This window comes from Eupeodes corollae, chromosome 1 (genome assembly GCF_945859685.1).
Source record: "Eupeodes corollae chromosome 1, idEupCoro1.1, whole genome shotgun sequence".
Taxonomy (NCBI): domain Eukaryota; kingdom Metazoa; phylum Arthropoda; class Insecta; order Diptera; family Syrphidae; genus Eupeodes; species Eupeodes corollae.
The window spans coordinates 230670968-230698305 of record NC_079147.1 but is presented as its reverse complement, the minus strand read 5'-3'; the positions used below and the strand labels follow the sequence as shown (position 1 = coordinate 230698305).

General features: G+C 36.4%; 2 protein-coding genes and 1 pseudogene across 2 annotated transcripts; 1 reads left to right on the top strand and 2 right to left on the bottom strand.

Annotated features, from left to right (window-relative positions):
- The first annotated feature begins 647 nt into the window (after positions 1–647).
- Positions 648–8676, top strand: LOC129954117 (biogenesis of lysosome-related organelles complex 1 subunit 1). Its single transcript, XM_056067808.1, has 4 exons — positions 648–814; positions 873–945; positions 1008–1140; positions 8463–8676. The coding sequence occupies exons 1-4, from the start codon at positions 754–756 to the stop codon at positions 8589–8591; spliced, it is 396 nt and encodes a 131-aa protein (XP_055923783.1). The 5' UTR covers positions 648–753; the 3' UTR covers positions 8592–8676.
- LOC129954116 (transformer-2 protein homolog alpha) lies at positions 8605–27336 on the bottom strand. Its single transcript, XM_056067807.1, has 9 exons — positions 27182–27336; positions 27028–27120; positions 26661–26719; positions 14815–14916; positions 14508–14589; positions 14294–14422; positions 9514–9689; positions 9266–9396; positions 8605–9201 (listed from the first exon to the last, which is right to left on the bottom strand). The coding sequence occupies exons 2-9, from the start codon at positions 27052–27054 to the stop codon at positions 9185–9187; spliced, it is 723 nt and encodes a 240-aa protein (XP_055923782.1). The 5' UTR covers positions 27055–27120; positions 27182–27336; the 3' UTR covers positions 8605–9184.
- On the bottom strand, positions 12659–13291 carry LOC129941068 (40S ribosomal protein S10b-like; annotated as a pseudogene).
- Positions 27337–27338: the final 2 nt, after the last annotated feature.

Sequence of the window (27338 nt, the reverse complement as noted above, 5' to 3'; positions counted from 1 at the left end):
CACCAACCCTTTCTTTGGTATTTGACCCATCTGTATAGAAATGGATTGACTCATCTTTCAGGAATGTCATATCCTCTGGGAGGTTTATAAATCTGGAAATTTCAGTCGAATCAGTCTCAAGAGGCAGTACCCGTGAAAAATACTTTAGATGGCATAAAAAGGGATCGAACCCAAGACAACTGGCATGACAGTCCAACGCACTAACCATCAGTACTAGTATTGTTTTCTACAGAGATTTATTTCATTGTATTAATTAATTAATTAATCAATCAATTAATTAATCAATCAATTTGAATTTTTCCTCAAATTACAATACAAACGAATTAATTTTTCACTTTACAAATTTCATCATCCATTTAAAGATATACTTCTGTAAAAATTCGACTCAAATCGTTAAGAATTAAAAAAGAAAGCGCAAAGTTTACGAGTTCGCAATAGAAATCAACTTAGTTTTAGTTAAGTTGAACAAGTTTCATCGACTTTAAGTTGCCGAAAAAAACATTGCTCAATGTGCGACAGGCCTAATATTTGTTGTCGAACGTGGTCATAGATAACATCGCTGCTTATTTAAATCAGCTGCTTTTGACTTATCCTGAATATAAAACAAACTTAAATATTTATACATTATTATTCAAATAAGTAAAAATCATCACCATCTTCATCAAACAAAATCCCAACATTATATATCAGGAGAAGTAGAAGTTTCCTTTCAATTTTCTATACAATAACTAATTAAACTATTTCAAAGCAACAATGCTTAATTCCATGGTCAAAGAACATCAAGCTAGACAAGCAAAACGCAAAGAAGAACAAGGCAATTACAATAAATATATTAATTTATAATTTCCATGATTATCTTTCAATCAATTTAGAAATTCGTCGCAAGGAAGCTATTGAATCCTCTAATGAACTTACTCAAGCACTTGTAGATCATTTAAATGTTGGGTTTGTTTCTTGAATTAATAACAATTGATTGTTTATAATATCTTTAATCAAAAACTTTATAGTGTGGCTCAAGCTTACCTTAATCAAAAACGATTGGATGCAGAAGCAAAACAGTTACACGTAGGTGCTACAAATTTTGCGAAACAGACCCATCAGTGGCTGCAACTAATCGATAATTTCAGCAGTGCTTTGAAGGTATGAAACTGAGTTAAATGTTCACTTGTTGCTTCATATCCTGGTTTCTAATTCTTGACCTTTAAATAATTGTAATATTCCTTTATCTCTTTGATTTGCTTAAGCAAGGAACTAGATTTGAAAAATCCTTAAGGCTTTTATGACTAGAATAATTTATCTAAGTACCTTCTTGTTTTTGGTAGTTGTACAATTAAAAGAGTTACCGATTTAATGCTTCTTACGGATTCTCACAATTTCCTATCATTTTTTTAATCTTAAGTTACTAGAAAAAGAACAAATAGGGGCGTTAACATTGACGAACATGCTCGACATCTATAGATGTTTCACTATCAAAACACTTAAACAACTGCTTGACGAACATCTTGAACACCTAAAGCTAATTTTAAGTAAAAGCTAAGATTTAGTAAAAGAAATAAACTATCCGCTTGTGCTTTCATCGGAAGTTAAAAAAAGTAAAGATCAGGTGCTGGAATAGACGATTTGGGCTGTCCAAGTTTGTGGTACTTCAACGAATTGAAGATATTGACAATCAAGAGGAGCAAATCATAGCTTTTTCATCTATGGAAGCTTAAGAAGAGTTTTAACCTGCGTTCTTATATAAGGCTTCACCATAGCCAATATCTTTTTATACATACATGTAGTAGCATCCATACGACAAAAGAGTCCGATGTTCATGGGCAGGTTCAGACAACATAAGGGACTTGAAAATAAGGCTAATTTCAAGTATCTGATTGGCCAGCTGCCAACAAATTAACTACCAATTAAGGCAAGTTAAATGGAGAGTTGACTTTGGAGGTTAGTCAAGAAAAATCTCCCTAACTATCAAGTCAAGTCTACTTCTGCCAAAATGACAGTTGATTATGTCTTTTTATCCAATTGAAAGCTGAACTTTTACTCTATGATTTATTTCTTTTCTCTACGTCTCCATTTAATGATTCTGTAAAAGGGTTCCTTGTCAATGTGGAAAAGAAATAAGTAATATTTCTTTACAGTACAAAATGCAAGATAAACTTGTAGTGTAGCTTACCTAAGGAGTGTTTCGTAGACAATAACACTTTTGGTAGTTTTTATACTATGAACTTAAAGTAGAGGTTTGTGAAGTAAATTTCTAAATTTGAAATTCATGGCACTTGAAAAACTAACTAGTTGCCTTAGTCAAAATTTACGTTCAAGGGTTAAAGTTGACTGCAAATTAAGGCCCTTATGTTGGCTGATTCTCCTACTCGAATAACAAAGTAATTGGACTATTATAAGTTTTTCCCTGAAGAACTACACCAAAAATCCTTCCTTAAATGATGATTGTTTTTCGATACTATCCCTTTTAAGAGCTATCATTTCGTTCGCATTAAAACTGGTATTCACACTTTGCTGTTTGCTTAGTTGTTAGAAATCTTATTTTCAATTAGAAGTGAAATTTCGTTAAGGTGGAACTTATAAGAGGTTTTAAAATTCTGGGTCAACACAAATGTTTCCGCAATAAGGCTCTTTAAGTTAGGGAAAAACATAACGAAATTAAAAATTGTTTAACACTAAATTCAATATAAGATCGAATGACGTCAAATGTATAACCCCGAAAAGCTCATCTTCTCCCTGGGTAGGGTTCACTTCGATGTACACCTGGGGTGGAATCGGCTAAGGTGATTGTTGATAAATACTTACTTATTTAAGGTGGTGCTACAGTCCTGTGTGAACTAGGGCCTCTCCCAACAAACTTCTCCATCTAGATCGGTCCCTAGCTAGATATCTCCAGTTTCGCGCTCCAAGTTGGGCAAGATCACCTTCCACTTGTGCGCGCCACCTGATCCGCAGTCTTCCTCTACTGCGCTGTCCTGTGGGTGTGGAATCGAAGACTTTCCGGGCCGGAGCATTGGTTTCTATGCACTCTACGTAACCCAGCCATCTTAGTCGTTGGACTTTTACCCTTCTAGCTAAGTCTACGTCGCTGTACAGCCCGTACAGCTCGTCGTTCCATCTTCTCCTCCACTCCTCCACGATGTTAAAAAAATCACATGACAGCGCATCACCTTGTCTAAAAACCTTTTTTGACATCTCAAGGTTCCGTTAAGTTGTTTCCAACCTTTATGGAGCAGCGTGAATTCTCCATGGTCATCCTGCACAAACGGACGAGTTTGGCAGGGATGCCAAAACTAGACATGGCTCTATACAGCTCGGGTTCTTGGGTTTTTTCCGGATATGCCGTAATGTGAATATTTGATGAACTGTGGACTTTCCTGGTCTAAAACCACACTGATAAGGACCTATCAGGTTGTTGACGATGGGCTTTAGACGTTCACATATTACGGCAGCGAAGATTTTATAGGCGATGTTAAGTAGACTGATTCCTCTATTCCTTTTTTCAGGATCTGGCAAACAATACTGAGGTTCCATTCATCGGGCATGCTTTCTTCCGACCATATCTTACAGATAAGTTGGTGCATGCTCCTAACCAACTTATCTCCAGCTGCTTTAAAAAGCTCGGCATTCAAGCCATCCGCTCCAGCGGCTTTATTAGACTTCAACTTAGATATGTCAATCTTTACTTCGTCTGAGTCGGGGGGAAGGGATTTTTGGCTTTCGTCGTCTATGTTGAATGGATCATCCTGCCTGACAGCGGAATTCAGTTTGTCGTCGCCGTTATACAGTCCGCAGAAGTGGTCCTTCCATATCCTCAGCATTGACTGCGGTTCCACTATGATGTTTCCACTTTCGTCTTTGCAGCCTTCGATTCTAGGTTTAAGTACCTGTGAATTTCGTTTCACCTGTTCTTAAAACTTTCGAACTTCATTCCTGCTTTTAAATCTCTCAACATCTTCGACCGGACGCTTCTTATGCCCTCTCTTTTTCCTTCTAAGAAGTCGGTTCTTCTCGCCTCTTCTGCTCGTAGAGGTCATGAGCAGCTCTCGTCCTTTTATGCAGCGTCGCTTTGCGTGTCTGTTGTTTGGCTGCATTTGCCTGCCGACATTCCTCATCAAACCAGGGGTTCCTTGTTGGTAGCTGTTGGAAACCCAGCACATCAAAAGCTGGTTCTCTGATTGCATCTTGGCAATGTTGCCACTGGTTTTCAATACATTGTGTTGGTGGCAGAGAACTTCGAGAGAGGTTACTTGTAACTCGGTCGGAAGAGGATTTGGCGATCTCTGGCGATTGTAGCCGTTCGACGTCTGACCTTCTCCCAGCACCTCCCTGTTTTGCCTTGGGTCTGGAAATCCGAAGTGTTCTCTTGGCTACAACGAGGTAGTGGTCCAAGTCGATGTTAGCTCCTCGGAAAGTTCGTACATCCATGATGCTGGAAGCGTGTCTGGCTTCGATCGCAATATGGTCAATCTGGTTGACGGTAGATTGATCTGGAGAAGTCCAAGTTCCTTTGTGGATGTTGAGGTGTGGAAAACGCGTACTGGCTACCATGACGTTTCGCCCCGCAGCAAAATCTATGAGCCTGAATCCATTGTCGGAAGTGTTGTCGTGCAGGCTGGTCTTCCCGATTATTCCACCAAAGATGTCTTCCCTTCCTAGCTTGGCATTAAAATCGCCCAGGACTATTTTAATATCGTAGCTAGGGCACTGCTCATATGTTTTGTCTAAGAGCTCGAAGAACATATCTTTGGTGTTGTCGTCTTTCTCTTCTGTGGGGGCGTGCGCGCATATCAGGCTAATGTTGCCGAATTTAGCCTTGATGCGTATGGTCTTGAGGCGCTCATTGATGCACCTATAGCTCAAGACTTCTTGCCTAAGTCTGGCTCCAATGACGAATCCGCATCCAAATAAGCGCTGTTGGTTTTCGTGGTAGCAGTCACCATAGTAAATATCGCAGTTTTTCATCCTCTTTTTGCCCGGCCCATCCCATCGTATTTCCTGGATGGTGGTGATATCTGCTTTAAAGTGGTCTAGGGCCTCCGCTTATTCTTCGGCCGCACGTGGTCTGTTAAGGAACCTAACATTCCACGTGCATATCCGAAGTTCGTTGTCCTTTATTCGTTTGCGTTGGTTGTCAACAGTAAATCCGTCCGTATCCGAAGCTTGTTGGTGCTTCGCAACTATGAACTATGATTGTTGATAAATGACAATCAAAATTATCGAATTTGATCTACATAAAGTGATAGTCAAATTGATATCTAAAAAGCTGTCACAAAAAAATGTGATAGTCGTTTGAAAACATATATGTTTATTCCGAATAGAGCTACCAGACGCTTACACAAAGGACTGGAAAATTTTCTTAGTTCACATTGTTTCTTTAAAAAACACATTTCTGTGACCGACAAAGCTTATGACACTCGAAAAAAAGCAAGAAAGTTAAGAATTTTATCAAATTCAGCCAATTTGAAACTTTTATTTAGACATTTTATAAGAATCAATTTAAAATTTCAAAAAAGCAAAAACGAATTTTGACAATTTGAATCTGAAATTATTCAATCGAATTGAATTGAGTTGAATCATCTTACACAGACGGAATTCAAATTATAGTCAATTTGACTATCAAAAAAAATTATAGTCAAATTATAGAACCTATTTCATGCATCAATTGATAGGCGGGTCGACGCTCTGTATTATATTGAAAACCTCATCTTGTTTGGAGGCTTGGTTGAGGAAAGAGACCAACCGAAAGATAATTTGTGACGGGCTTTGTCGAAATTCTGTAATTTTACTTTTTGACTAATTTTTCCGAAACGAGAGCTCGCAAAAACCCAAAAACGTTGACTTATAATTATTTTACTGATTCAGAGAATTTGAAAAAACTTTAGTGTTCTCAGATTCAATATTGGCTTTAACAATACTCGGAACATTTTATTTAACTTCTATACTTTTTCCCCTATTGTGAGTTTTACGCAGAAGAGGGCTGAATAAGATATTATAATTTGTTAACAGATTCTAACGTGATTTTCAAGATACCGTGCTTATTTCGTTTTTAAATTAATACAGGGATTATCCATCTTGCGGTTTCCAAAATAAAACACATAGGTAAGGTTAGGTTAAAGTGGCTGTCAATTATGAAAACGGACACACTTAGGCCAGTTTAATGGCCCATTGTGACACCACATGAATATTGAGGCTTCCTCCTAAGCTGGAACCAGTTCGAATCCCTTACGAAACGTGAAAGGCTGATTATGCTGATATGATTTAGATCGATAAAGAAGAATTCTCCTTTTTGAAACATCTGCAAAAAAAAAGGGTTGACTCGTCTTTCAGGAATGCATTATCCTTCCAGAAAGATCTGGGAGTTATAGAAATCTGGAAGTTTCTGTCGAATCGCAGTTGGGGGATGGTGTAGTGTGTGCTTTGGAATTATTTCTAAATACCCAAGAATTACGTTGTTAGTCCACTGCGACGAAGCTTTAAGACGAATAGTAGAGCTTCCAGATATTTGTTTGCTAAATATGTCAAGAGGTCTTAGGTAGAGTAGGGTGTCCAGTGCCGCAGATGGGGTCGTGTGAAGCGATCCGCTTTAACATATATTTTTTAATATATTTCTTTTTTATTATAAAGTTTGAACGTTATGTGTGAAAAAATGACCACCACACGAATTGTTGCAAGCCTCGATTCTTTTGAGGTAATTTTCGATTACTTTTTGACACATCTTGGGCGGTATCTCAGCCATAACTTGACGAATGTTGGCTTTTAAGTGATCAAGAGTTAAAGGTTTGTTATCTGCATAAACACAGCCCACAAAAAAAGGTGGCCCTTTGTGAAATTACGCGGCCAGGAAATATCTCTTGCAATTAAGACATATTCACTCGAGTTGTGTTTCATGTGGCACCGTATTGATGAAATCACATATTCTCCAAGTCGTATTCTTCAATATCAGTTAAAAAGAAGTTGTTTATCATAAGACCATAACGCTCCGAATCGACGGTGACAGTAGTTTCATTCGTTTTCGAAGAAGTAAGATCCAATCACACCTCCTCACCAAAGAGCGCACCTAACAGTTACTTTTGTGGGTGAAATGACCTCTCTTCAATTACTTCAGGATTCTCAGAACCCCCAATACAACAGTTATGTTTATTAACATGCCCACCGAGGGGTATCCTTAAAACTGCCCAAGGCAAGAAAAATAGCAATATGCTTTGGGAAAAACTGATTCAATCCCTTAACACAGAGGGTCCTCCACAAAAAGATCTTTAAGATTGGAAAAAAGAGCTATCAAATTTAATCAATTGCGGACAAAACTTATTTTCCATTAAACTCAACGTTCGGCGAAAGAACTTGGAAACTGTTGTCTGTGCATACTTAGCAACACATTTTGTTGGTAGCTTCCACTGGCTTGGATATTTAATGTTGCACAAAGCTGTGGAATTGGTGGAACTAATGTTCTTCTTCTGTCTTCTGGAAGATCTAACGAGCTGAGTATCGTGTGAAAACATTCCTTTTTGACTCTAAACTGCTGCACAAAGCTAAAAAAATTATTTTACAAATGTAATGATCTTTCTTTTCTTTTTGAATATTTACTCATTTTCACTCAATTCGAATGGGTTGCTATTATCTCTTAAATATCTTCTATTGATTTTACCACAGAACACTTCTTCGCCTTCACTTTCACTCTCCAAATCAACGAAAAACATCTCGAAAAAAACTTAAAATTGAAACTAGAATGAAATAATAGCTGTGTTCACTGACGCTGTGCTGGACTGTTCTAGACAGAAAAGTACAGCCTGGTCTACATTTCAAGTAACCTTCTTTGTATTGATAACAATTTGGACTCAGATGAGTTCAGTGAAAATATTCATTCATATTCAAAAACTGTTGGTATTTCAAGAGTGAAAGATCCGACTTTGCTTGTACTAATATTGGGAAACGGAAAAATGGCCCCTTTAACTTTTGATATCTAAATCACCTCTTTTTATTCTTAGTATTCAATCAATCAACCAAATTAAAAATAAACTTCTATTTTTGGATAGGGAGCGGGCGTTTCCTTAAAAATGTATAAGAATTTAACAACTATCCCTATCGTCCAAAAAGCACTTTTTTAAATTAAATTTTGTAAACTCTTTGGATTCCTATTTTATACTATACATTCAACACATATTTAAAGTTTCATTAGATAAAAAAATTTTAAAAGGGTTTTGGTCTGAACTTTTCTTAAAACGTGTCTATCGCTTTGATTTCATTAACCGTTGAGTAAAATACTATCCTTAAATAATGTGTTATCCCCAATGTGGGGATTTTCGTGACGTTAGATACTACGCTCAGAGTTAGATGAATCTCTCAATTTCATGAACTATTTAACCTTCCAGTTTTATTTTTACTATTATTAAGTAATTTTAAGACTAAAGTCCTTTTACTTTTAAATATAAAAAATAAATAAAATGACAACGTTTTTCCAATTTAAGGAGCTGGGCGATGTTGAAAACTGGGCACGCAGTATTGAAACCGATATGCAAACAATACAAGGAACTCTAGAAATAGCATATAAGACATCACGACAACCAACATCATCATCCACAACGACAACAAATTAATACATCACTAAAGTAAAAGCAAATGACCAAATTTATTATAATTATTCTAATTTTGAAATTTTTATTAATATTATTTTACAATAAAGTTTGTTTGTTTTTATTTTAAAATACAAAAATAAACACGGCCAAATGCACAAACAAATAGACGACTTACTGCCGTGCTGTAAGAGGCATGGATTAATGATTTACGTTCAAGTTCGCGTTTAGGCATTTGATATAAAAATAATGCACATTAGCATTACTAATTTTCTTTTCAGACAAATTGAAATAAAAAAAATAAAATATTGTTGAAAGAAATTCGGTTAATGGTTCCCATTATTTTTGTTTTCAATTTTTTACTCCGTCTCTTTAAGATTAGGAAGAAATGGATGGAGATTATAAACTGATTAAATTAATAAAAGAAAACTTAAACTAAACACAAACGTAGTTATTGCAAGGAAAATAAAATAAAATAAAAATTACACCAATTCATTCGTTTCTAACGCAAAAATAATAATAATATTAATAAAAAAAAACTAATAAGATAATTTAAAGTCCTTGTTTGAAATAAACTAAAAGTAAATGATAAGGTTGTTCTATTAAGTAAACATTTTTTAATAGCGGGAGCGTCCTGAAATTATAGTATTATAGTTATAATCATATGTTAAGATTTTGTTGGAAGTAAAATTTCTTACGTGCTGAATAAGATCTGCTTCGGCTGCGCTCGTATTGACGTCTTCTGTCACGATAAGGTGATCCCGATTGTCGTTTGTTACTACGGTAATCTTCTCTGTAACGGTCATGGTATTCTCTTTCCTTGTAGGCTCTGTAACGTTTTAGAAATGTAATAAGCAAACATAGAAATATTGAAGGTTCGTAAATTTGTTGTAGACTTGACGCTAGTAATTTTTGGATGTAAACAAAAACATTTATGCTAACTTACCGCGTCGGTTGACCCATATAAACACCTGGTGTTGGAGTGTGAGGTCTCTGTGTTATTGAATAATCTACTCTAATACGTCGGCCATCAATTTCTAGACCATTAGTACCATCTTTTGCGACCTTAGCGTCTTTTAAGTCATCAAAGTAAACAAAACAGAACCCTCTAGATCGTCCAGTCTAAAAGTAAATTTTAAAAATTATGAATTATATCCTTTCTATGATATTTCTTATGTTATAAAACTAGTAAAAAGTGTAGAGTGAGAAGAGAGGCTACATGGTAAACAATCTTAGGGTCATTTGCTGAAACGAAACTTGCTTAAGTATAACTTGAGCTCTTAAGACACAGTTTCTGTAGGACAAAAAGTAGAATCTGTAAAATGACTGGCATTGCTTAATTGTCTGAGAACTTTCCTAGAGTGATGCAACAAAAATAAAGAGACCGAGATCGATCTTAAGCTTTGAGTTCGAACTCAAAGTGTTGAGATCTATCTGTCAACGAAAGCGCTATGTGAGAAAGTTCTAGTTTTGATATGCAAAAAGATTAGCAAACGCTCGATTCTATGAGATCGATCTCACAAATTGTTGAGGATGGGTTTTCTCTTACAAATAAATAATAATAATAAAATAACAAACAAATCGTGTTTATAAAAATAGAAGATGTCGAATTGGTGAAGGTTTTGAAAAATTGTATAGATTTAATAAAACAGGTGTGCAATTATTGATAGATGAGTTCTTGAGCCCAAACCTGGAAACACCCGGTGGTGCTTTGACTCATCAAGACAAAATGAGGATTTTCCTGCGTTATGTAGGAGATCCTGAATTTCAAAGCGGTGTTGGTGAAGATATGGTGTCAATCAATCAACGATATCTAGGGTGGTAAAGCAAGTCGCAACAAAAATTGCAAGCCGTGCAACTGATTGGATCATATTAACACACACTTCTGAAGAAATAGAAGAATCGCAAAGGTTATGAAGCAGTAAGTATGAGCCTAACTAAGAACTGCGTTATCTGCATTCATAGTCAGATTTTCGATCGAACTAACCTAGTCGAACGGCAGTACCTACCGTTCATGAAAGTCAGACTGTCGTCAGCGTCAGGCTGCAGAAAGAGCGGGAATTATTAGTTTACAAAAAGAAGAAGAACGAAGTGGCGCTGACTCGTAAAGAATGTGAGCAATGGCAAATATTTGGATCATTTTTTGATAAAAATAATTTAAATTATTGTTTTTAAGGGGATGATGAAAGTACTGTAGGTACTGTGTGGACAACTAACCACATTAAACTTTTAATTACAAAGCGAATAAGCATGGAAATGAAATTCAATGCTGAAAAGAAGAAAAAAAAAAATTACATTGTGGAGGACGCCATTTTATTCTGATGTTTATGAACTCTGTTTACACACAAATCGGACTAAGTCAGACGTTTTTGTTTACTGCAGACATTCTACATTGGGAGTGCGTTCACAAATGCATCAGAAAAGAAATTCTATTGTACCACCGCAGATTTTCTGCGTTTATGAATACACCCTTTTCTTGCTCTAGATTGTACACATATTGTGCGTATAAGGAAACCACTCTATCACCACGAGGAGTACGTCAACCGCAAAGGATACTACTCAATAAATGTACAGTCTACGTGCAACGCGGATGGAAAATTTTCAAGCATCAAAATAAGCAATTTTTTTCCCCAGTCTCCACGAATTATTTTCTTATTTCCAGTTTTTTTTAAAATTTATTTTGCTTTTTAAGCGGAACTTCATATTTGACCCATTTTCTTAGTATTTTTTTTCAATTTTGTTCTCGCCGAGTCTGCTCGATCGATCTCACATGCTAGTTCAAGCTCAACAGCTGTGACTCTGAGAACTTTCTCATCTTTAAGCATTTGACCCATTAATAAAATCGGAAGAATTCAGCGTGATTTAAATGGGGCTTTTGCGACTATTTAGGCAGAGGAGGTAGAAAAATGTGTTTAGCGGTTAATGAAGGCAAAACAAAGTACATGCTGTCATCAAGAGATGACCTACAACACCGACGTCTCGGTCAAAACGTCACCGGAGACAGACGTTACTTTGAACACAGAAAACAACACCTGAGATCAAACGAAGAATTACTCTTGCTAACCGCTGTTTCTTTGGGCTAAAAAAGTTATATAAAGCCCATCATCTCCGTCCTGCTAAGCGGAAGGATGGCCTATGACAAAAGCGGATGAAAGCACCTAGGTTCATTTCGAGAGAAAAGTTCTTTGCGTGATCTACGGCCCCTTATGCATAGAAGGTGAGTGGACAAGAAGATGAACCGACGAGTTGTACGGGCTGTAAAGCGACGTTGACTAAGCCAGAAGGATAAAAGTCCAACGACTCAGATGGCTGGATTACGTAGGGCGCATATAAACTAATGTCTTTGAATCCACGTCCACAGGATAGTGCAGTAGAGGAAGACCGCGGATCTGGTGGCGCGCACAAGTAGAAAGTGACTTCGCCCAACTTGGGATGCGCAACTGGAGACTCTAGCTACGGACCGAGAAGTTTGTTGTGTGAGGCACTTTATTCACATAGGACTGTGTGAAAGATTTTCTGACAATATCAGTGACGAAGATTTTTCAGATGACGATATTACAGTCTCAGGTCAAAGTCTTCCAGCTGTACCGATATTCCAGTATAGCATAATAACATATATCATACCACCTCGACGGATTTTTAAAAAAAGATGAATCGGAAGTTTATGATGTACAGTTGACATTTCATTAATAACTTGGTTAGGGTAGGTTAAAGTGGCTGCAGTTATAGACTGTTATATAGTTTGCAGAGACAGAGTCCAGAGATTTAATAGCAGCCTGACTATCTGAGATGATAGGATATCAGTTGTTGATATCACGTTTTCTTTAAGCCAGGACAAGACTTCTTTTTTCGCCAAAAGTTCCGCCTGGACCACGCTACAATAATTGGGAATGCGGAATGAGGGACTTAATTTCAGTCGTTCAGAGTACACTCCTCCATCAATCCCTTCTTTTGTTTTTGATCCATCTGTATAAAAGTGGACTGACTCGTCTTCAAGGAATTCCCTTTCCCAGAAAGACCTGCAAGTTTCTGTCGAATTGCAGTTGGGGGATGGTGAATAGTCTATCTTCTTTGGAATGGATTATAAATACTTAAGAATTGCGGAGTGGATAATGTTGTTAATCCAATGCGACGAAGGCTTGAGGCGAATAGCAGAGCTTGCAGCAGATGGGGTCGTGACCTTTGGACTTTATTTATTTTGCTGCGGTTTATTGATTTAACGTTTGTTTATTGATTTAACATAAAAAACTATTGTGGACGAGAACCACGACCCAAACCACCACGGAATTCAACATCTCCGGCTCCAGCTCCGACGTCTCCCTTCTTTTCAGCACCGCCTGGGGCACGTCTGCATGCAGAACGATCTTCGCCGGTCTTTGTGGAATCTCCACGAGGACCAGAAACAGTTGGTCGTGGACGAACAGTCTCAGACCTGGCGGGGCGTTTCAATGTTGCTGGGAAAATCTCTGGGGGAAAGTGCAGGTATGTCCTGAGGTATTCAATACCTTCAAATGCCAGTAGCAATGCCTCCAGTCGAACTGTTCCTTCACCAATCCACGGAAATGCAGAGATTGAATTGTCTTGATGACATGTAAGTTGGGAATTGTTTCCAATTCGGGATGGTTTATAGCTTTTTCGGAAGCAGTCCACCATACTGCCACATTAAAACCAGTCTGATTACCGATGTGTGTAGCCAATGCGTGCTTCGGGGTTGTAAGACCCATTTATTACCAAAAGCTTAGTTTTTTGTCTAAAATAAGACCAAAGAACTAAGCCTTGTATGAGAACTTTAATTGGATTCCTTTGGGCTCCCGCAGATTGCAAACCTTTTATTGGTCGGGTTGGACTGAAAGTGCGCACTATGAGCCAACTAAACAGCTTGGTTAGTGAACAGCGCCCAGACTATCCAACAGCCGACCGACTTTCTACAATTAACAATTGTGATTTGGACGACGCTATATTCAAAATACTAGCACACGACACCAAATCACACAGCAAACTGAACTATCGTCCGACTAAACAATCGTCATGCATGCGCATGAATATTTATAAAATGAGCCATGTCCAAACGCAGTGATTACATACAATCGGTACATGGGAGGAACGGTATAGCACATTCCTCCACGTCCATGATATGGCAGATATAAATGCGTGGCTTTTGTAGATCCGGAATCTTGATAGCTTGAGCAATAGGTGCCCTCAGTTGATTTGAAGTACCCTATATCTAAAGACTTATGCCACGTACACAAACAAATTTCAACTTATAAGGATACCCTCTATTCTAGGGAAAGCTGCATCCAAATAAGGAATACAAAATTTCATGTTGCAGTATCTTAACACCTATTCTTTTATATACTATTTACTTCCACACATTTCTTTTTGAAGGAAGAAAACAAAAATCATGCAGTAAAGAATTAAGACTCTCTATAGTTCAAGAAAATAAAATAACAAAAATTGTCACTGAGTCCTTCCTCAATCTAGATGCTTCAAGTGTTTAAAGATTCAATTAGTTTACAATGTGCTTTGGGTGTTAATTTTTAAATGTTACAAAAAGCCTTTCATGGAAAACTGTGTTTTAGAGCATTTCCATCCATTTATTTTTGCAAGTTTTTTTATAGCCGATTATAAGTTAGTAAAACTTTTCATCTTAACAATGTTTTACTTTGGAAAGCTTAATTGGCAATTTTCGTATAAGAATAGTTTTGTTTGTACTAAAAAAAACTCACCTTTGCATCCAAAACAACTTGAATGCGTTCTATTCTCCCATATTTTGAAAATAAATCACGAATTTTGTGTTCATCAGTGTGGATACTCAATCCAAAAATTCCCAAGCATCTACTTTGCAATGGTTTGTCCTAAAAAATGTTAAAGAATACAAAAGTTATACATTTTACAAGATATGTTTTGGATATTGAAATTTTTTGTTTTTAAATTAATTACCCGCGTTCCTGTGCGGCGTTGTTGTTTTGAGCCATAGGGACTCCGAGATCGCGACCTGCGCCTATATCTGGGTGAAAATGACCTTGGGAAAGAATATAAAATTAAATTTTGAAATGTTTTTCTTCGACAAAAATGTGTGTTTTGTTTTATTTGCTTGATTTTGATTGTGTAAGATTTTGAAATTATAAAATTGACGTTGAGTTCTTGAATTGAATAGTTTTCAGTATTCAAAGTTGGCTGTGAATGTGTAGGAAGCATTTCATAAAAAAAAGAAAATACACATGCATATTTTTATTATAATACCAACCTGGATCGACTGCGACTGTTAGTGCGCCGACGACCTCCGTTCTTTCTCGGTGGTGGTGGACTTCGTGAATTGGACCGGCTTCGTGAATAGCTTGGTGTTTTTCTTAAAATAAAAAGAAGCCAAATTTATCTTTCAGTTCACAAATAATTATAAATATAATAGCAGTAATAGTAGTTTAAGATATTTTGGTTATCAAGAAATATAGAAAATAACCGATGATTCCTTTCGAATACTCAATGTGTCAAGTGTTCAACTCCAAATTCATTAAAGCAATTTTAAAATATTGAGACGACAGGATAACACTTGGTTGGCCGTGTGACCAATTTTTGTATAAATGAAATACTGGACAAAAGTCAAATAAAGACTTACTATAAAATGATTTTAAGGGAACAAAATTGGTGTTTTGAATTGGTATTCTTATAACTAGAGTAAATGAGATCCTTTCCATTAGACACAAGATTGAAGCAAGTAAACATACTCCAATACAAAAAACTGTAGATTCTCGAAGGAATTGAATTGATGAAAGTATTTTTTTTTTGGTAAGTGCATTATAAAGATTGCGGTAACAGAATCAACAAAAATTTAAATAATAAATTAACACATGACCAGAAACCAGCCTCGAATAAACCATATTACCCGGATTCAGCCAGATAATGTCTTACGCTGATTTTATCGAGGTAAATGCTTACACAGAAAATACTACTTACGAATTGTTCAGTTAGATTTTTTTTTTATAATAAACACACACTCAAGGGGATATTACTACCCTTATTATGCAGAGGCACAGTGTGAGCACTAGGAAGAGGAGAGAGGGTTTACAATGAGATGTCGGTGAACATTGGTTTTGAATTCCTGAATATTGCAATGACTAGGAAAGACAGAGTGTGGTAAGGCATTCCACATTCGCGTAGTACGGCTAAAAAACGAAAATCTGTATTTGACAGTACGACCGAAGTTGGGCTCGAGGGTATACTGATGTGATGAGCATTCCTAGAAGCGCGAGTATTACGGTTGAACTGTTGAAGGGGTGGAATGAAACTGGCTATTTCACTAGAGCATAAGCCGTTAAAATAACGGTAAAAAAGGGTCAGACAAGAGACCTTACGACGATGTTCAAGCGAAGTAAATGAACTTCTGATGATATTATCATCTATTAATTTAAATGCTCTACGTTCAATACTTTCCAAGAGGCTTAAGTAAGTTGCAGGAGCACCTGCCCAGAGATGGAAGTTATACTCAAGCTTCGGACGTATGTAAGTCTTGTAGATAACAGCCAGATCAGAAGGGATGAAATATGTCTTGCATCGCCTTAGAAAACCGAAACACCTGGCGGCATTTTTGGCGACATCGCGTATGTAATCATTCAACAAGAGGTGGTTGGTGACACACATACCGAGAATATCGAGGTGTTCAGTCTCACTGATGCAAGTGCCATCCATGCATAATGGCAATGGGGGTATATCTCGCTTTAACGATACAAGACAGCATTGTGTTTTCGAAGCATTAAATTCCACGCGGCTTTTTAATCCCCATTGAACAATGCTGTTTAGGTCGGAATTTATTGAGCTTATCATATTTTGTCGTTGCAGTTCCACATCCGAAGAAGAGGGATGTGAGTCTGGAAACGAATATGAAAAGCTAAGAGTACTATCGTCAGCGATACAATGAATTGGATTAGATGTTGCAGACAGAAGATCATTAATAAAAAAAAAAGAGTGTTGGAGATAAAACAGAGCCCTGGGGCACACTAGCATTTATTTTATGGTTTTCAGACTTGACTCCATCCAATACTCCTTGTATTGAACGATCCGAAAGGTAATTACTAATCCAATGAAGGAGGGATTCATGCAAACCGAAAGCACAAATTTTCGATAAGAGAGCCTGATGCCAAACCCTAGCAAATGCTTTTGAAATATCAAGTGCAATAATCTTAAAGTTTGGCTCCACTGTTCCGTTAGATGAACCATGGGATCACCAGTGGACCTATTGCTACGAAAGCCGTATTGCCGGTCATTAAGAAGCTTTCGATCTTCAAGATATTTCTTGAGCTGATAATTAATCAGCGTTTCCATGACCTTGGAAAGAAGGGACGTAAGTGCAATCGTTCGGTAGTTAGAGTCAGGAAAATTCGCCTTTTTTGGGAATAGGCTGGACAAATGCCGTTTTCCATCCGCTCGGAACGAGACCTGAGTAGTAGGACAGATGAAAAAGCTTACGTAGTGGTTTTGCCAGCGTTGAAGAACACCTCTTCAGAACAATAGCTTACTTCACTAAATCTGAGCCTGTACATTATTAAAGAAAAGACAAATTATATGGCAGCATCAGTTTCTTGAACGGTTGGCCAAATAAAGGAAGATTATTGTTGGAAATGTACTTGAAGAATATTATTAATTGAACCAATAAATTTCGTTCAAGTCAAGACCGAAATTAATGCGATGGATGTTTATATATATAGTTAGTTTAGAAGCTGCTTTTGCTTATGGTCTTAAACGAAAAATATATTTGTTAAAGACGTTATAAGAATATCTTGTGATTATGTATATGCTTATATAATCAGAGTCATCACTAAAGCACATAAATTGAATTCAGTTGTAATGCTTGTGTCAGGCGAATGGACTCACTCATAGCTGTTAGTCGGGCTAGGTGATCAACGGAAGCAAATGAACATGGGTTTGCAAAGTCTGCAGTCCAAATAAATATAAATTCAATAAAAACAAAATTTTTAATACGAATAAAAGATTATGCCTGTAAGTCCGGTGAAGGTCCAATCGTATTCTTTGGTTAGAATTTAAGAAATTTAGAGTCATTTCATTTCATAGTCAACATCAAGCCATTGAATTCAAATGTTTGTAATGTAAACACAGGGCATTACGAAAAAAAATTGTTGGAATAAATGTAAAACTAAAGAGAGTCACGGAGAACCAGTGTCTTTTCGATTTTATAACAAATTTAAATGCTAAGATAACCCATTAATGGTTCATTGACTCGGGAGCTTCAGAAAAACACGATAAGATTAGTTAGAAAATATACAGTGTATCAATTTCAATTTAGTACCCCTTCTAATAAAACTTTTAATGTTCTCCTGATCCTAAATGGCTTGATGTAGGACATTAATACCACCTGAAGGTTAAGTGTGCATTCATGGTTGATATATTTTATCAAATTTTCTTAGTTGGTAAAACTCATTTACTAAGTAAATGCTAAAATGATAAAAATTACTATAAAACTAGATCAATTTTGTATTCGTACGTTTAGTTCTAAGTAGCCAAGCAGAACAGATTTCATCTTAAGTTGTCAATGAAAAAAGGATTGAAAACTTGCCTCGCTATACGACAAGAAGTATTTTCAACACGCATGACAAGAGGATAATTGGGCATGAAATAAATAAAATCCAAAGATAAGTGCATCAAAATTGGCACAGAACCCTCGCCAATCCCTGTTAAAACAATTTCGCACAGAAACGTTGCGGAATTGTATAGGGGAACAGCAAAAAAGCATTTATTAGTCATATCAACAGACTTAAACGGCTTGAATTTGCCAAAGAATACCAAGCAAAAGACTTTCACTTCTAGAAAACGGTTATTTTAACAGATAAGTCAAAGTTCAATATTCATGGCTCCTATGGCAGACAAAGGGTTTGGCGCAAGCTTAATACTGAAATCCGCAAAACACTCGAGGAACCGTTGAACATGGTGGTGAATCGGTGATGGTGTGTAGTTGTTTTTTAGCAACTGGAATTATGGATCCCAAGATGTACATCGATATCCTGAAAACCAATTTTAAAGATAGTGCTGCACAAATGGGTCTAGAAAACAATTTAACTTTTTATTAGGATAACGACCCAAAGAATAATTGCAGTAAGGTTTTGGAAAACCCTCCACAATCACCAGACATTAACCCGGTAGAGAATTTATGGGACGAACTGGACCGCAGAATCCGCAAATGCACCATTAAGAGCAAAAACTAACTTATGGGACGAACTTGACCGCAGAATCCGCAAATGCACCATTAAGAGCAAAAACTAACTTAAAGAGAAAATTTTCTATGAATGGACTCAACATCGGAAACAACTGAAAAATTGGTAAGGTCAATGCCAAGACGATTGAAAGCTGTAATTACTTTCAACGTTTATGCCTCAAGATATTAAAGTCATTTTTTTTACTGATTAAAACAGGGTACGAATACGAAATTGACCCAGTATTAGTATTACTGTAGTTTTTTCTTTTCTTTAAATATTTCAAGAAGTATGAATTGTACCAGCTATACAAATTCTATAAAATATATCAACAATGAACTAACTTAAATTGCACATTTTTATTACTTTTGTATCTGAAGTCATTTTGGATGAGGAAAACATTCAAACTTTTTATTGAAGGGGTACGAATATGAAATTGATACACTGTAACTAAAGTCAAGAAGGAAAGAGTAATCATTGCTACTGCTTAAAATTTGGACGTAGAAGCAAAAGGAGAAGTCGCTTTCGATATTTTTAAAGGGAAAGTTGAAGACTGTTACCATAAATGATACTACACACTTTGTGTGACAGATAAAGGTGAACCTAGATCTTGCATACTAGTGAAACGTAGCATTAATGTATTTTTACTCCATCGTTTCAGTGACAAAGATACCACCCTAGCTAGGCTGGAAACAACCAAAGGAAGTTTCTGGCTGGTGTCGGCGTATTTTGGGCATGACCACCTTGGCCCTCTCCCTGGAAAAACCCTGGAGAAAGTCGTCGCTGAAACGGAAAGGCAAAGGATCCGCCTAATTATTGGGAGCGATGCCAACGCTCATCATACTGTATGGGGCAGTACGAATATCAACGACAGAGGTGAGTCTCTTTTTGATTATATTCTTGGTACTAACCTCTTAGTAACTTAGTAAGTAATGTTGGAAATGAACCAACCTTCATAACTAAAACTCGACAAGAAGTCTTAGACATAACTCTTGTCTCAGATAGTATACACCATATGATCTTGGACTGGAAAGTATCCAAAGAACACTCGTTCTCTGATCATAGATATATCCAGTTCAATATAAATGTGGATGATAACCCGAGTCCATTGACTTTTCGAAACTATCGGAAAACTGACTGGGCTTCAAACAGGAACTCATTACAGAGTTTACTAGAACCTGGACTATCTAGTCCTTCCTCTTACGCTAATGAACTTGACAACAAAGTCAATGACCTTACCTCAGCTATGAACAAATCGCTAGAAATTGCTTGTCCACTTATACACATAAGAGGAAACCACAATGGTGAGCCTCAGAGCTTGACTCGCTCAGGAAGGAATGCAGGAAACTTTTCAACGGGGCCAAAGCTGCAAGACTAGCCTTTCATTCGGACTCCTACAAAGAATCCCTAAGAATCTACAAGAAGGCACTAATACTACGTTTCCACCGGGCACTAAACCGAGATTTAGCTAGATTTGTCACAAATCTCCTTGAAATCTCACAGATTTACAATAGAAATTTTAATCTCCTCAAATGAAGATTTCAAATAAAACTCATTGAAATCTACTTGGAAACATTAGTTTGTCAAATCAAACAAACTTTTGTTTCGGAGAAAAATTGTTGAACCGACAATAAACAATAAAAAACTCAAAAACGAAAACGAAAGAAATCAAAAACGAAATAAAATGTAAGTATACAAAAATAATAAATACATACATAGGTACAAGAATAAAATAAAACTAATTACGATTGGTTGTTATGACAACGTCAAATTAATCTCCTTTTCTTTGGTGGAAACACCTCATGATTTATTTTAAATCATTTGCCTTAAATCTCGGATTATTTTTTGGTGGAAACGTACTATAAGGAAATCCAAGCGATCTTCTTGGCGATCCTTCTGTGGCATGATAGAAGAAACTTCTGAAGCCTCTAGGTTATGGAAAATTCTTTCAACTAATCCAGATATGCCAAGCTGCTTGAAAAATACCGACGGCTTCTGGACAAATTCAAGTAATGAATCGCTGAACTTACTATTGGACACTCACTTTCCTGGTAGTTCTCTTACCGAAACTTGCAACAGTTATATACGTTCAAGTTCAAATACAACATATCCACAACGTCTGATCACAAAGGATAACCTACAATGGGCTCTCAACAGCTTCAAACCATTTAAAGCTGCAGGACCAGCCGAATTACAAAAGAGGATAGAACATTTTTGGAGGATGAGTCAATCCATTTTACACAGATGGGTCAAAAACAAAAGAAGGGGTTGGTGGAGGTGTGTATTCTGAACGACTGAAATTAAGTCTCTCATTCCGCCTTCCCAATCATTGTAGCGTGTTCCAGGCGGAACTTTTGGCGATTAAAGAAGTCTTGTCTTGGCTCAAAGAAAACGTGATATCAACATCTAATATCCGTATTTTCTCTGATAGCCAGGCCGCTATCAAATCTCTGGACTCTGTCTCTACAAACTCTAAAACAGTCCATAACTGTCGATCATCTCTAATGGAGTTTAATATTCACCTTTGCTGGGTGCCGGGCCATAGACATTCCAGGTAACTGTAAGGCAGATGAACTCACCAGGAACGGTACAGTACAGCCCATCCTACCACGTTTGGCAAGTACTGGCATACCAATCGCTACTTGTAAACTGCTGCTAATGTAAGACGCTGTGAGTAGGGCAGGCACCAGGTGGAACAACATCACCACGTGCCAAGTCACAAAAAACATCTGGCCAACACTGGATATAAAACGTTCAAGGTGCTTGCTCTCTCTAAGCAGATCGCATATAAGCTCGATAATAGGTGTCATAACCGGACACTGTCTAATAGGAAAGCACGCCACGAGACTAGGCGTATTCTCAAATGACTCTCATATAGTAAGAAACGATTCTTCATCTTCTCTGCACATGCCCTGCTCCAGCTCGAAAACGCGAGAATTCTTCTTTAACGATCTAAATCATATCGGTATAATCAGCCTCTCACGTTTCGTAAGGGACTCAAGCTGGTTCCATGGAGCTTAGGTGGAAGCCTCAAGATTCATGTGGTATCACAATGGGCCATTAAACTGGCCTAAGTGTGTCCGTTTCCATCTTAGACATCCACTATAACCTAACCTTACCTACCATAAATGAAGTTCTATCATGCAAATGACTAAAAACACCATGATTGTTAGATTTCAAGATGATAAATGCAAAATTTGGAAGTAAAGAATTTTGGTTGCGTGTTTGAATAAACTTTATGATAAGTTCTAACTCGATATTCCAAAGCAAGTGAAAAATTTTAATAAACATGATAATGGAGATAAGATTTTCTTTGAGTTATGGTATCAAAGACTGGGAACGTTAGTCATGAAAAGGATAAAGAAAGCATCAAACAAATGCGTTTGCAACTCCTTTACGCAGTTTTAAATATAATGGCTAAACAGGTATTTACAGACAAATAAACTAAATTGACATACAAAATGTAAATAATCGCTTTTGTAAGTAAAATTCTCTCTAATCGGTTGTCAGTCTTATTGTTTGATCTAATTACGGAGCTTTCGTTCGATATCGATTTTTTTCATAATTTTTCGTGTTTAAAAACGTTTCCAGAATAAAGAGTTTCTTTCTGAATGTGAAACGGCGTATTCGGATTTACTGCAACAGAACAATATTCGTTGGCTAAGTAAAGGTCATGTTATTGAACGTTTCTGCAGGATTTAAGAGCAAGTTATCTCCTTCTTGCAAACCTTGGATACTACGGAAGCAAGGAAGCACTTGTAGTTCATAACAAAAGAGCGCAATTGTACTAGCTTTGGCTTACCTAAAAGATGTTCTGAAATTTTAAAATGAGCTTAACTTCCAGTTACAAGGAAATGGGAAATTTATATGTGACTTAATATAATGCGCATCCGCTTTTCGTCGTAAACTGGATGTTTTCGAAACAGATATTGCTAAAAATACAATTTATTAATTTCCCTACGATTCTTGAATATAAAAAGAAGAACTCTGAAGAAGACATTGCAGTACTTTTAAACTTTCTATCCAATCTTAAAAGCGAATTTGCTGTGAGATTCCAAGATTTTGCAGAAATTGGGAAGCTATTCAATTGCTTAAATTGTCTTATGAAGTCACTGCACTGAAGAATTTTGGGATAAGCATGTTCCAGAAAAATATAAAAATTACAAAAAACTAGCTATTAACTGGGCAAACATGATTGGCTCGACATATAAACATATGTATGCGAATCGTCTTTCTCAAAAATACATTTTTTTTAAGAACTAATATCGTTCGAGATTATCAGACCAAACAATAAAAAACTGCCTCAAGAACATCGTTGTAATTTTTATCATGAACTTCATTACTATTACAGTTACTTAAATGAAGCAATATAAAAAAAAAACCACTTCAAACTACTTGCTGCCCCCTGTTCTAGAGCTTTTTCAATCTGATATCTGTGGAACAATGGAACAGAAGTCACTTGGCCAATATTATCTTCTGACATTTTTGGATACTTTTTATATAAAGTTGTTGTGGTTATTTGCTATCGAAATCCGATGTAATGCAAACGTTTATTTTATTCTTACGTTTGATTGAAAACCAAAAGAACAAGAAGATCCTACAATGGAGCCGAATTCTATTCCAAATAATGAATCCCACTCCAATTGAATACGCTCTATGCATGATGTCGAAAAACGTTTGACAGGCGGCAAATTAATAAATCCACTATCCAGATCCAATTTCTATAGAAGAGATGATCAACATTAAAGATTATCGAACCGGACCTGACCAAAATAAAGACGAACATTTTGCATACATCCTTGCAAATTTGTCTGTTAAGTCTGTAAAACAATAAGACAGAGTTAAGAAGCTGAAAAAATCAATACTTATGTAAAACAACTCAGGCCGAAAACAACAACAATCTGTATTTCAAATTTAATCACTCTAAAGCCTAGTAGGCTATGCATTTTTAAATTTATATAGTTGCTATGTGGAATATTGGAATAGGACATTATATGCTAGAGCTTTATTTTACAACTAGCAAAACTAACGCGGTTGTCCGTTTCTGTTTTTAAAAAACAAAAGAAAATGTTCGAAAACGATATCAAATGTTTTTGCTACAAAAATTTAAATATATTTGTCTGCATCGAAAATGTAATTAAATTGAATGATTTCATTTAAATTGATTACTCAACAATTTACTTAACTTATTGCATTTGACAAAAATATTAAACACCAAGCCAAGGGGATAAAAGGCCTAGAAACGAGATAAACACCACACAAAATGTAGAAAGGCTTATCCCAAGATCTTAAAGGGGGAGACATCAAATAATGGAAGAGAAACCTTAAATAGAAACTGTATTTTCGGATCAATTATCGGGAAACGATGCCGATACGTCTAGACAAAAATCTCTTACTCCATTGGCCACCAAGGTGGCTGAATCATTTGACCTGGAAATACTAATAGCTATTGGATGGCCAGAAACAGATTTAAAAAAAAAAAACATATTAGCTAGGAAAGAAAAAATATTTTACTATATTAAAAACTAAATGAAAACCTCTTTTCGTTCAAATCCATTACGTTGGTCGTTTCTCTACAGTCAACGGTACGTTGAGAACTAGGGCCTAGTGACTTACAATTCTCAACCACCCTTATGTGCCAATACTGGGATCTCTACTTCCTTTTCGATAATTTTACTCCTTTTGTTTCAATATTGCAACGCTGTCCATTTTTATTCTTTTGGTTGTTTGCTGTTTTTAAGAATTACAAGAGCTCGTTTAAAAAAAGTTTGTTTTACCTGAATTCTATTCCAGTTCAAAAAAGAAGAATCGGAAATAACTTTGGTATAGAATCTAAATTAGAATTGATTTGCTTAGAGGGACCTTCTATTCTGTAGCATTTAAAAAATATAGTGTCCGCCATCTAACGTTTTTTCCAACAAGTGCTTATTTCGTGAATGGTAACAATAAGCTCATGTCTGATTTGACAGAAAATTAGTTTTATCTTTCCGCTGATCGAATATGGTTGTGTAAATGCTTGAAAAACGCTGGGAACAACGCTTAGAGAAGATGACTATTTTGCCAAAAAAAAATCATCTTTTCAGATGAAGCTCATTTTGATCTTGGATTGAAAAGCCGATACACCCAAAACGAGTCACTGTTTGGTGCGGATTTTGGTCCAGAGGCATAATTGGGCCATTTTTTTTTCGAAACTGAGCAAAGAAAGGCCGTTACAGTCAATGGTGATCGTTATGGGGTCTGTTGAACGAATTTTTGTTCACAGGACATTGCAGTTGCTACGTGCCACACAGCCGAAGCTACACTCGATGTTTTTATAGCGTTTTCAAAAAAAAAGAAGTTATTTGGCGGACCTATAAAAAGTGCTTTCTTAAATTATCCATTCGGATTCAGGTCCCCTTCATCTCTGAAATTACGCACACAATGGGCAAGGAATGGTTGATAGTTTTAAGTCACTAGGGCTTGGTTTTCTTCCTATTTTATTTTTTTTTGTCCGTTTTGCGATTACAAATGTATAGAGTTGGAATTTGATATCCGACAAACCAATCTGTTAAACCAATTTTTTATTTGAGTTGAAAGTCTGAAATTTAAGAAAATGGATCGCTTAACTATCGCACAACGCATACAAATTGGTTAAACCTACGACAAAAATGGTGATTCTGCTACAGCTACATATCGTGCTTTAAGAGGAGAGTATGGTTTACATAATCGTCCAACTACGCAAGCAATTGTGAAGAAATTTGAAGAGACTGGATTGGTTATTGGATGTTACAGGCCTGTGCATCATCGTATCGCTCGTACCACTGAAAATATAGCTGCTATAAATGGAAGTGTTGTCGACGACCCTAATGTGTTGATTCATCGTCGTTCTCAGGAATTAGGACTGTCTTCCGGCACATTATGGTGTATTTTATATTTGAATCTACACCTGCATCCATATAAAGTCCAACTCACACAATAACTGAAGCCATCTGACAATTCACAACGTCATAGATACAACAGGCGGTGGACAGCTGTTTTTCGAACAAAATTTTTTTCAGCGACGAAGCACGTTCCTGACTGTTTGTTGGATAGTCATGAGAATTCTCAAATAATTGAAGAGAAGCCATTACATCCACAAAAAATTCACTGTTTGCTCCACTTTGGGTCCGGCGGAGGTGTGATTGGACCTTACTTCTTCGAAAACGAACTGTTACCGTGAATTCTTTTTTTGCTGCTATTGTAGAATACGACTTGGAGAATAAGTGTTTTCAACAAGACGGTGCCACACACCACACAACTCGAGTGAATATGGCTTTATTGCTAGAAACATTTAATGGCCGCGTGATTTCTCTTCATGGCGATATCAACTGGCCTCCAGAATCATGCGGTTTGACAACGCTGGACTTTTTTTGTGGGGCTACGCGAAAGACCATGTCTATGCAGATAAACCTTTATGCCTTGAGCACTTAAGAACATAAAATCCTCCAAGTTATGGCTGAGATAAAAAAAAATATCGTTTTTTTTGTTTAACAGAATGAATTAATAATGTTGGCATATGGGAATAAGTCAATTTCCAGCACTGTATAATTGAAATTGAAACTTACGGGCTGGACATTAATAATTAAAGCTAAGATCCATCAACCTAGGCTGAGAGAAAATTGCATTTTTAACCTGACGGGACAACTACTCTATCGGTAGCTAAGCTACGGGATAACCTGCTGATATTTTTGATAACAGAAACTTCTAGTTTGTTTACTTGCTATAAACAACAAACAAATTTGTACCCGTCTCACTGTAGACCATTTATAAAATTTATATCATACACAATTTGCAATTGCCTTTAAGTAAACAATTTGTCTTAGAATTAGAACCTAATTTAATTAATGAAAACGACATAAATATATATATTTACCTCCTCCCATTCCTCCTTACAGGTGATCTGCTGATGCTTCGACTAGCACTGCGCGGTGTCTGCAAAAATTGAGAAAGGTTAGAAACGATTTGCATATTGCTCAAGTTTAATTTTTGTTTTATCTATTTAATAAATGAGATAGATATGTATGCAAGAATAGTCAGACTTGCTACAAATCAAAATACTAAACTAAGGACACTACAAGTCGAATAAAAACTAAGTTATTTGATCAATAACACATTCCCCTCTTGGCTTAAACCAATCGAAATGCAATCAATAACCAGGCATTCTTATTTAGGAGACATAAACAAACTAAAAATGCAAGATTTCGCTTGAAAATAAACAGAAGAATTTAATGTTTACCAACCATGCGTCTGTTCATTTTCTCCGGCATGTATATTCCGAGATTTGATGCAGTTCACATAAATATAGCAAGCTCCACGTTTTATGGTCCTTTTATCTGAATAAATGGAAATAAATTAATTTGTGTTGAATATTAATTTTGATAAGTATGAATGTACAATATTTGCTGGAAGTTTTTGGATAAATAAAACGAGAAGCTCTTTGCGCAAAACCAGAACAACGAAACGACACCAAAAACGAGATTTCTTCAGGTCTGGCTCTACTCTACTCTAAAAGTTCAGATAAATGAGATTTGAGAATTCTATTCTACAATAA

Coding starts and splice junctions, on each gene's coding strand:
- LOC129954117 (XM_056067808.1), top strand. CDS start 754: ATGCTTAATTCCATGGTCAAAGAACATCAAGCTAGACAAGCAAAACGC. Junction 815..872: donor AAAACGCAAAGAAGAACAAG/GCAATTACAATA, acceptor CAATCAATTTAG/AAATTCGTCGCAAGGAAGCT. Junction 946..1,007: donor GTAGATCATTTAAATGTTGG/GTTTGTTTCTTG, acceptor AAAACTTTATAG/TGTGGCTCAAGCTTACCTTA.
- LOC129954116 (XM_056067807.1), bottom strand. CDS start 27,054: ATGCCGGAGAAAATGAACAGACGCATG. Junction 26,720..27,027: donor AGAAAATGAACAGACGCATG/GTTGGTAAACAT, acceptor CAATTTTTGCAG/ACACCGCGCAGTGCTAGTCG. Junction 9,397..9,513: donor TATATGGGTCAACCGACGCG/GTAAGTTAGCAT, acceptor AAAACGTTACAG/AGCCTACAAGGAAAGAGAAT.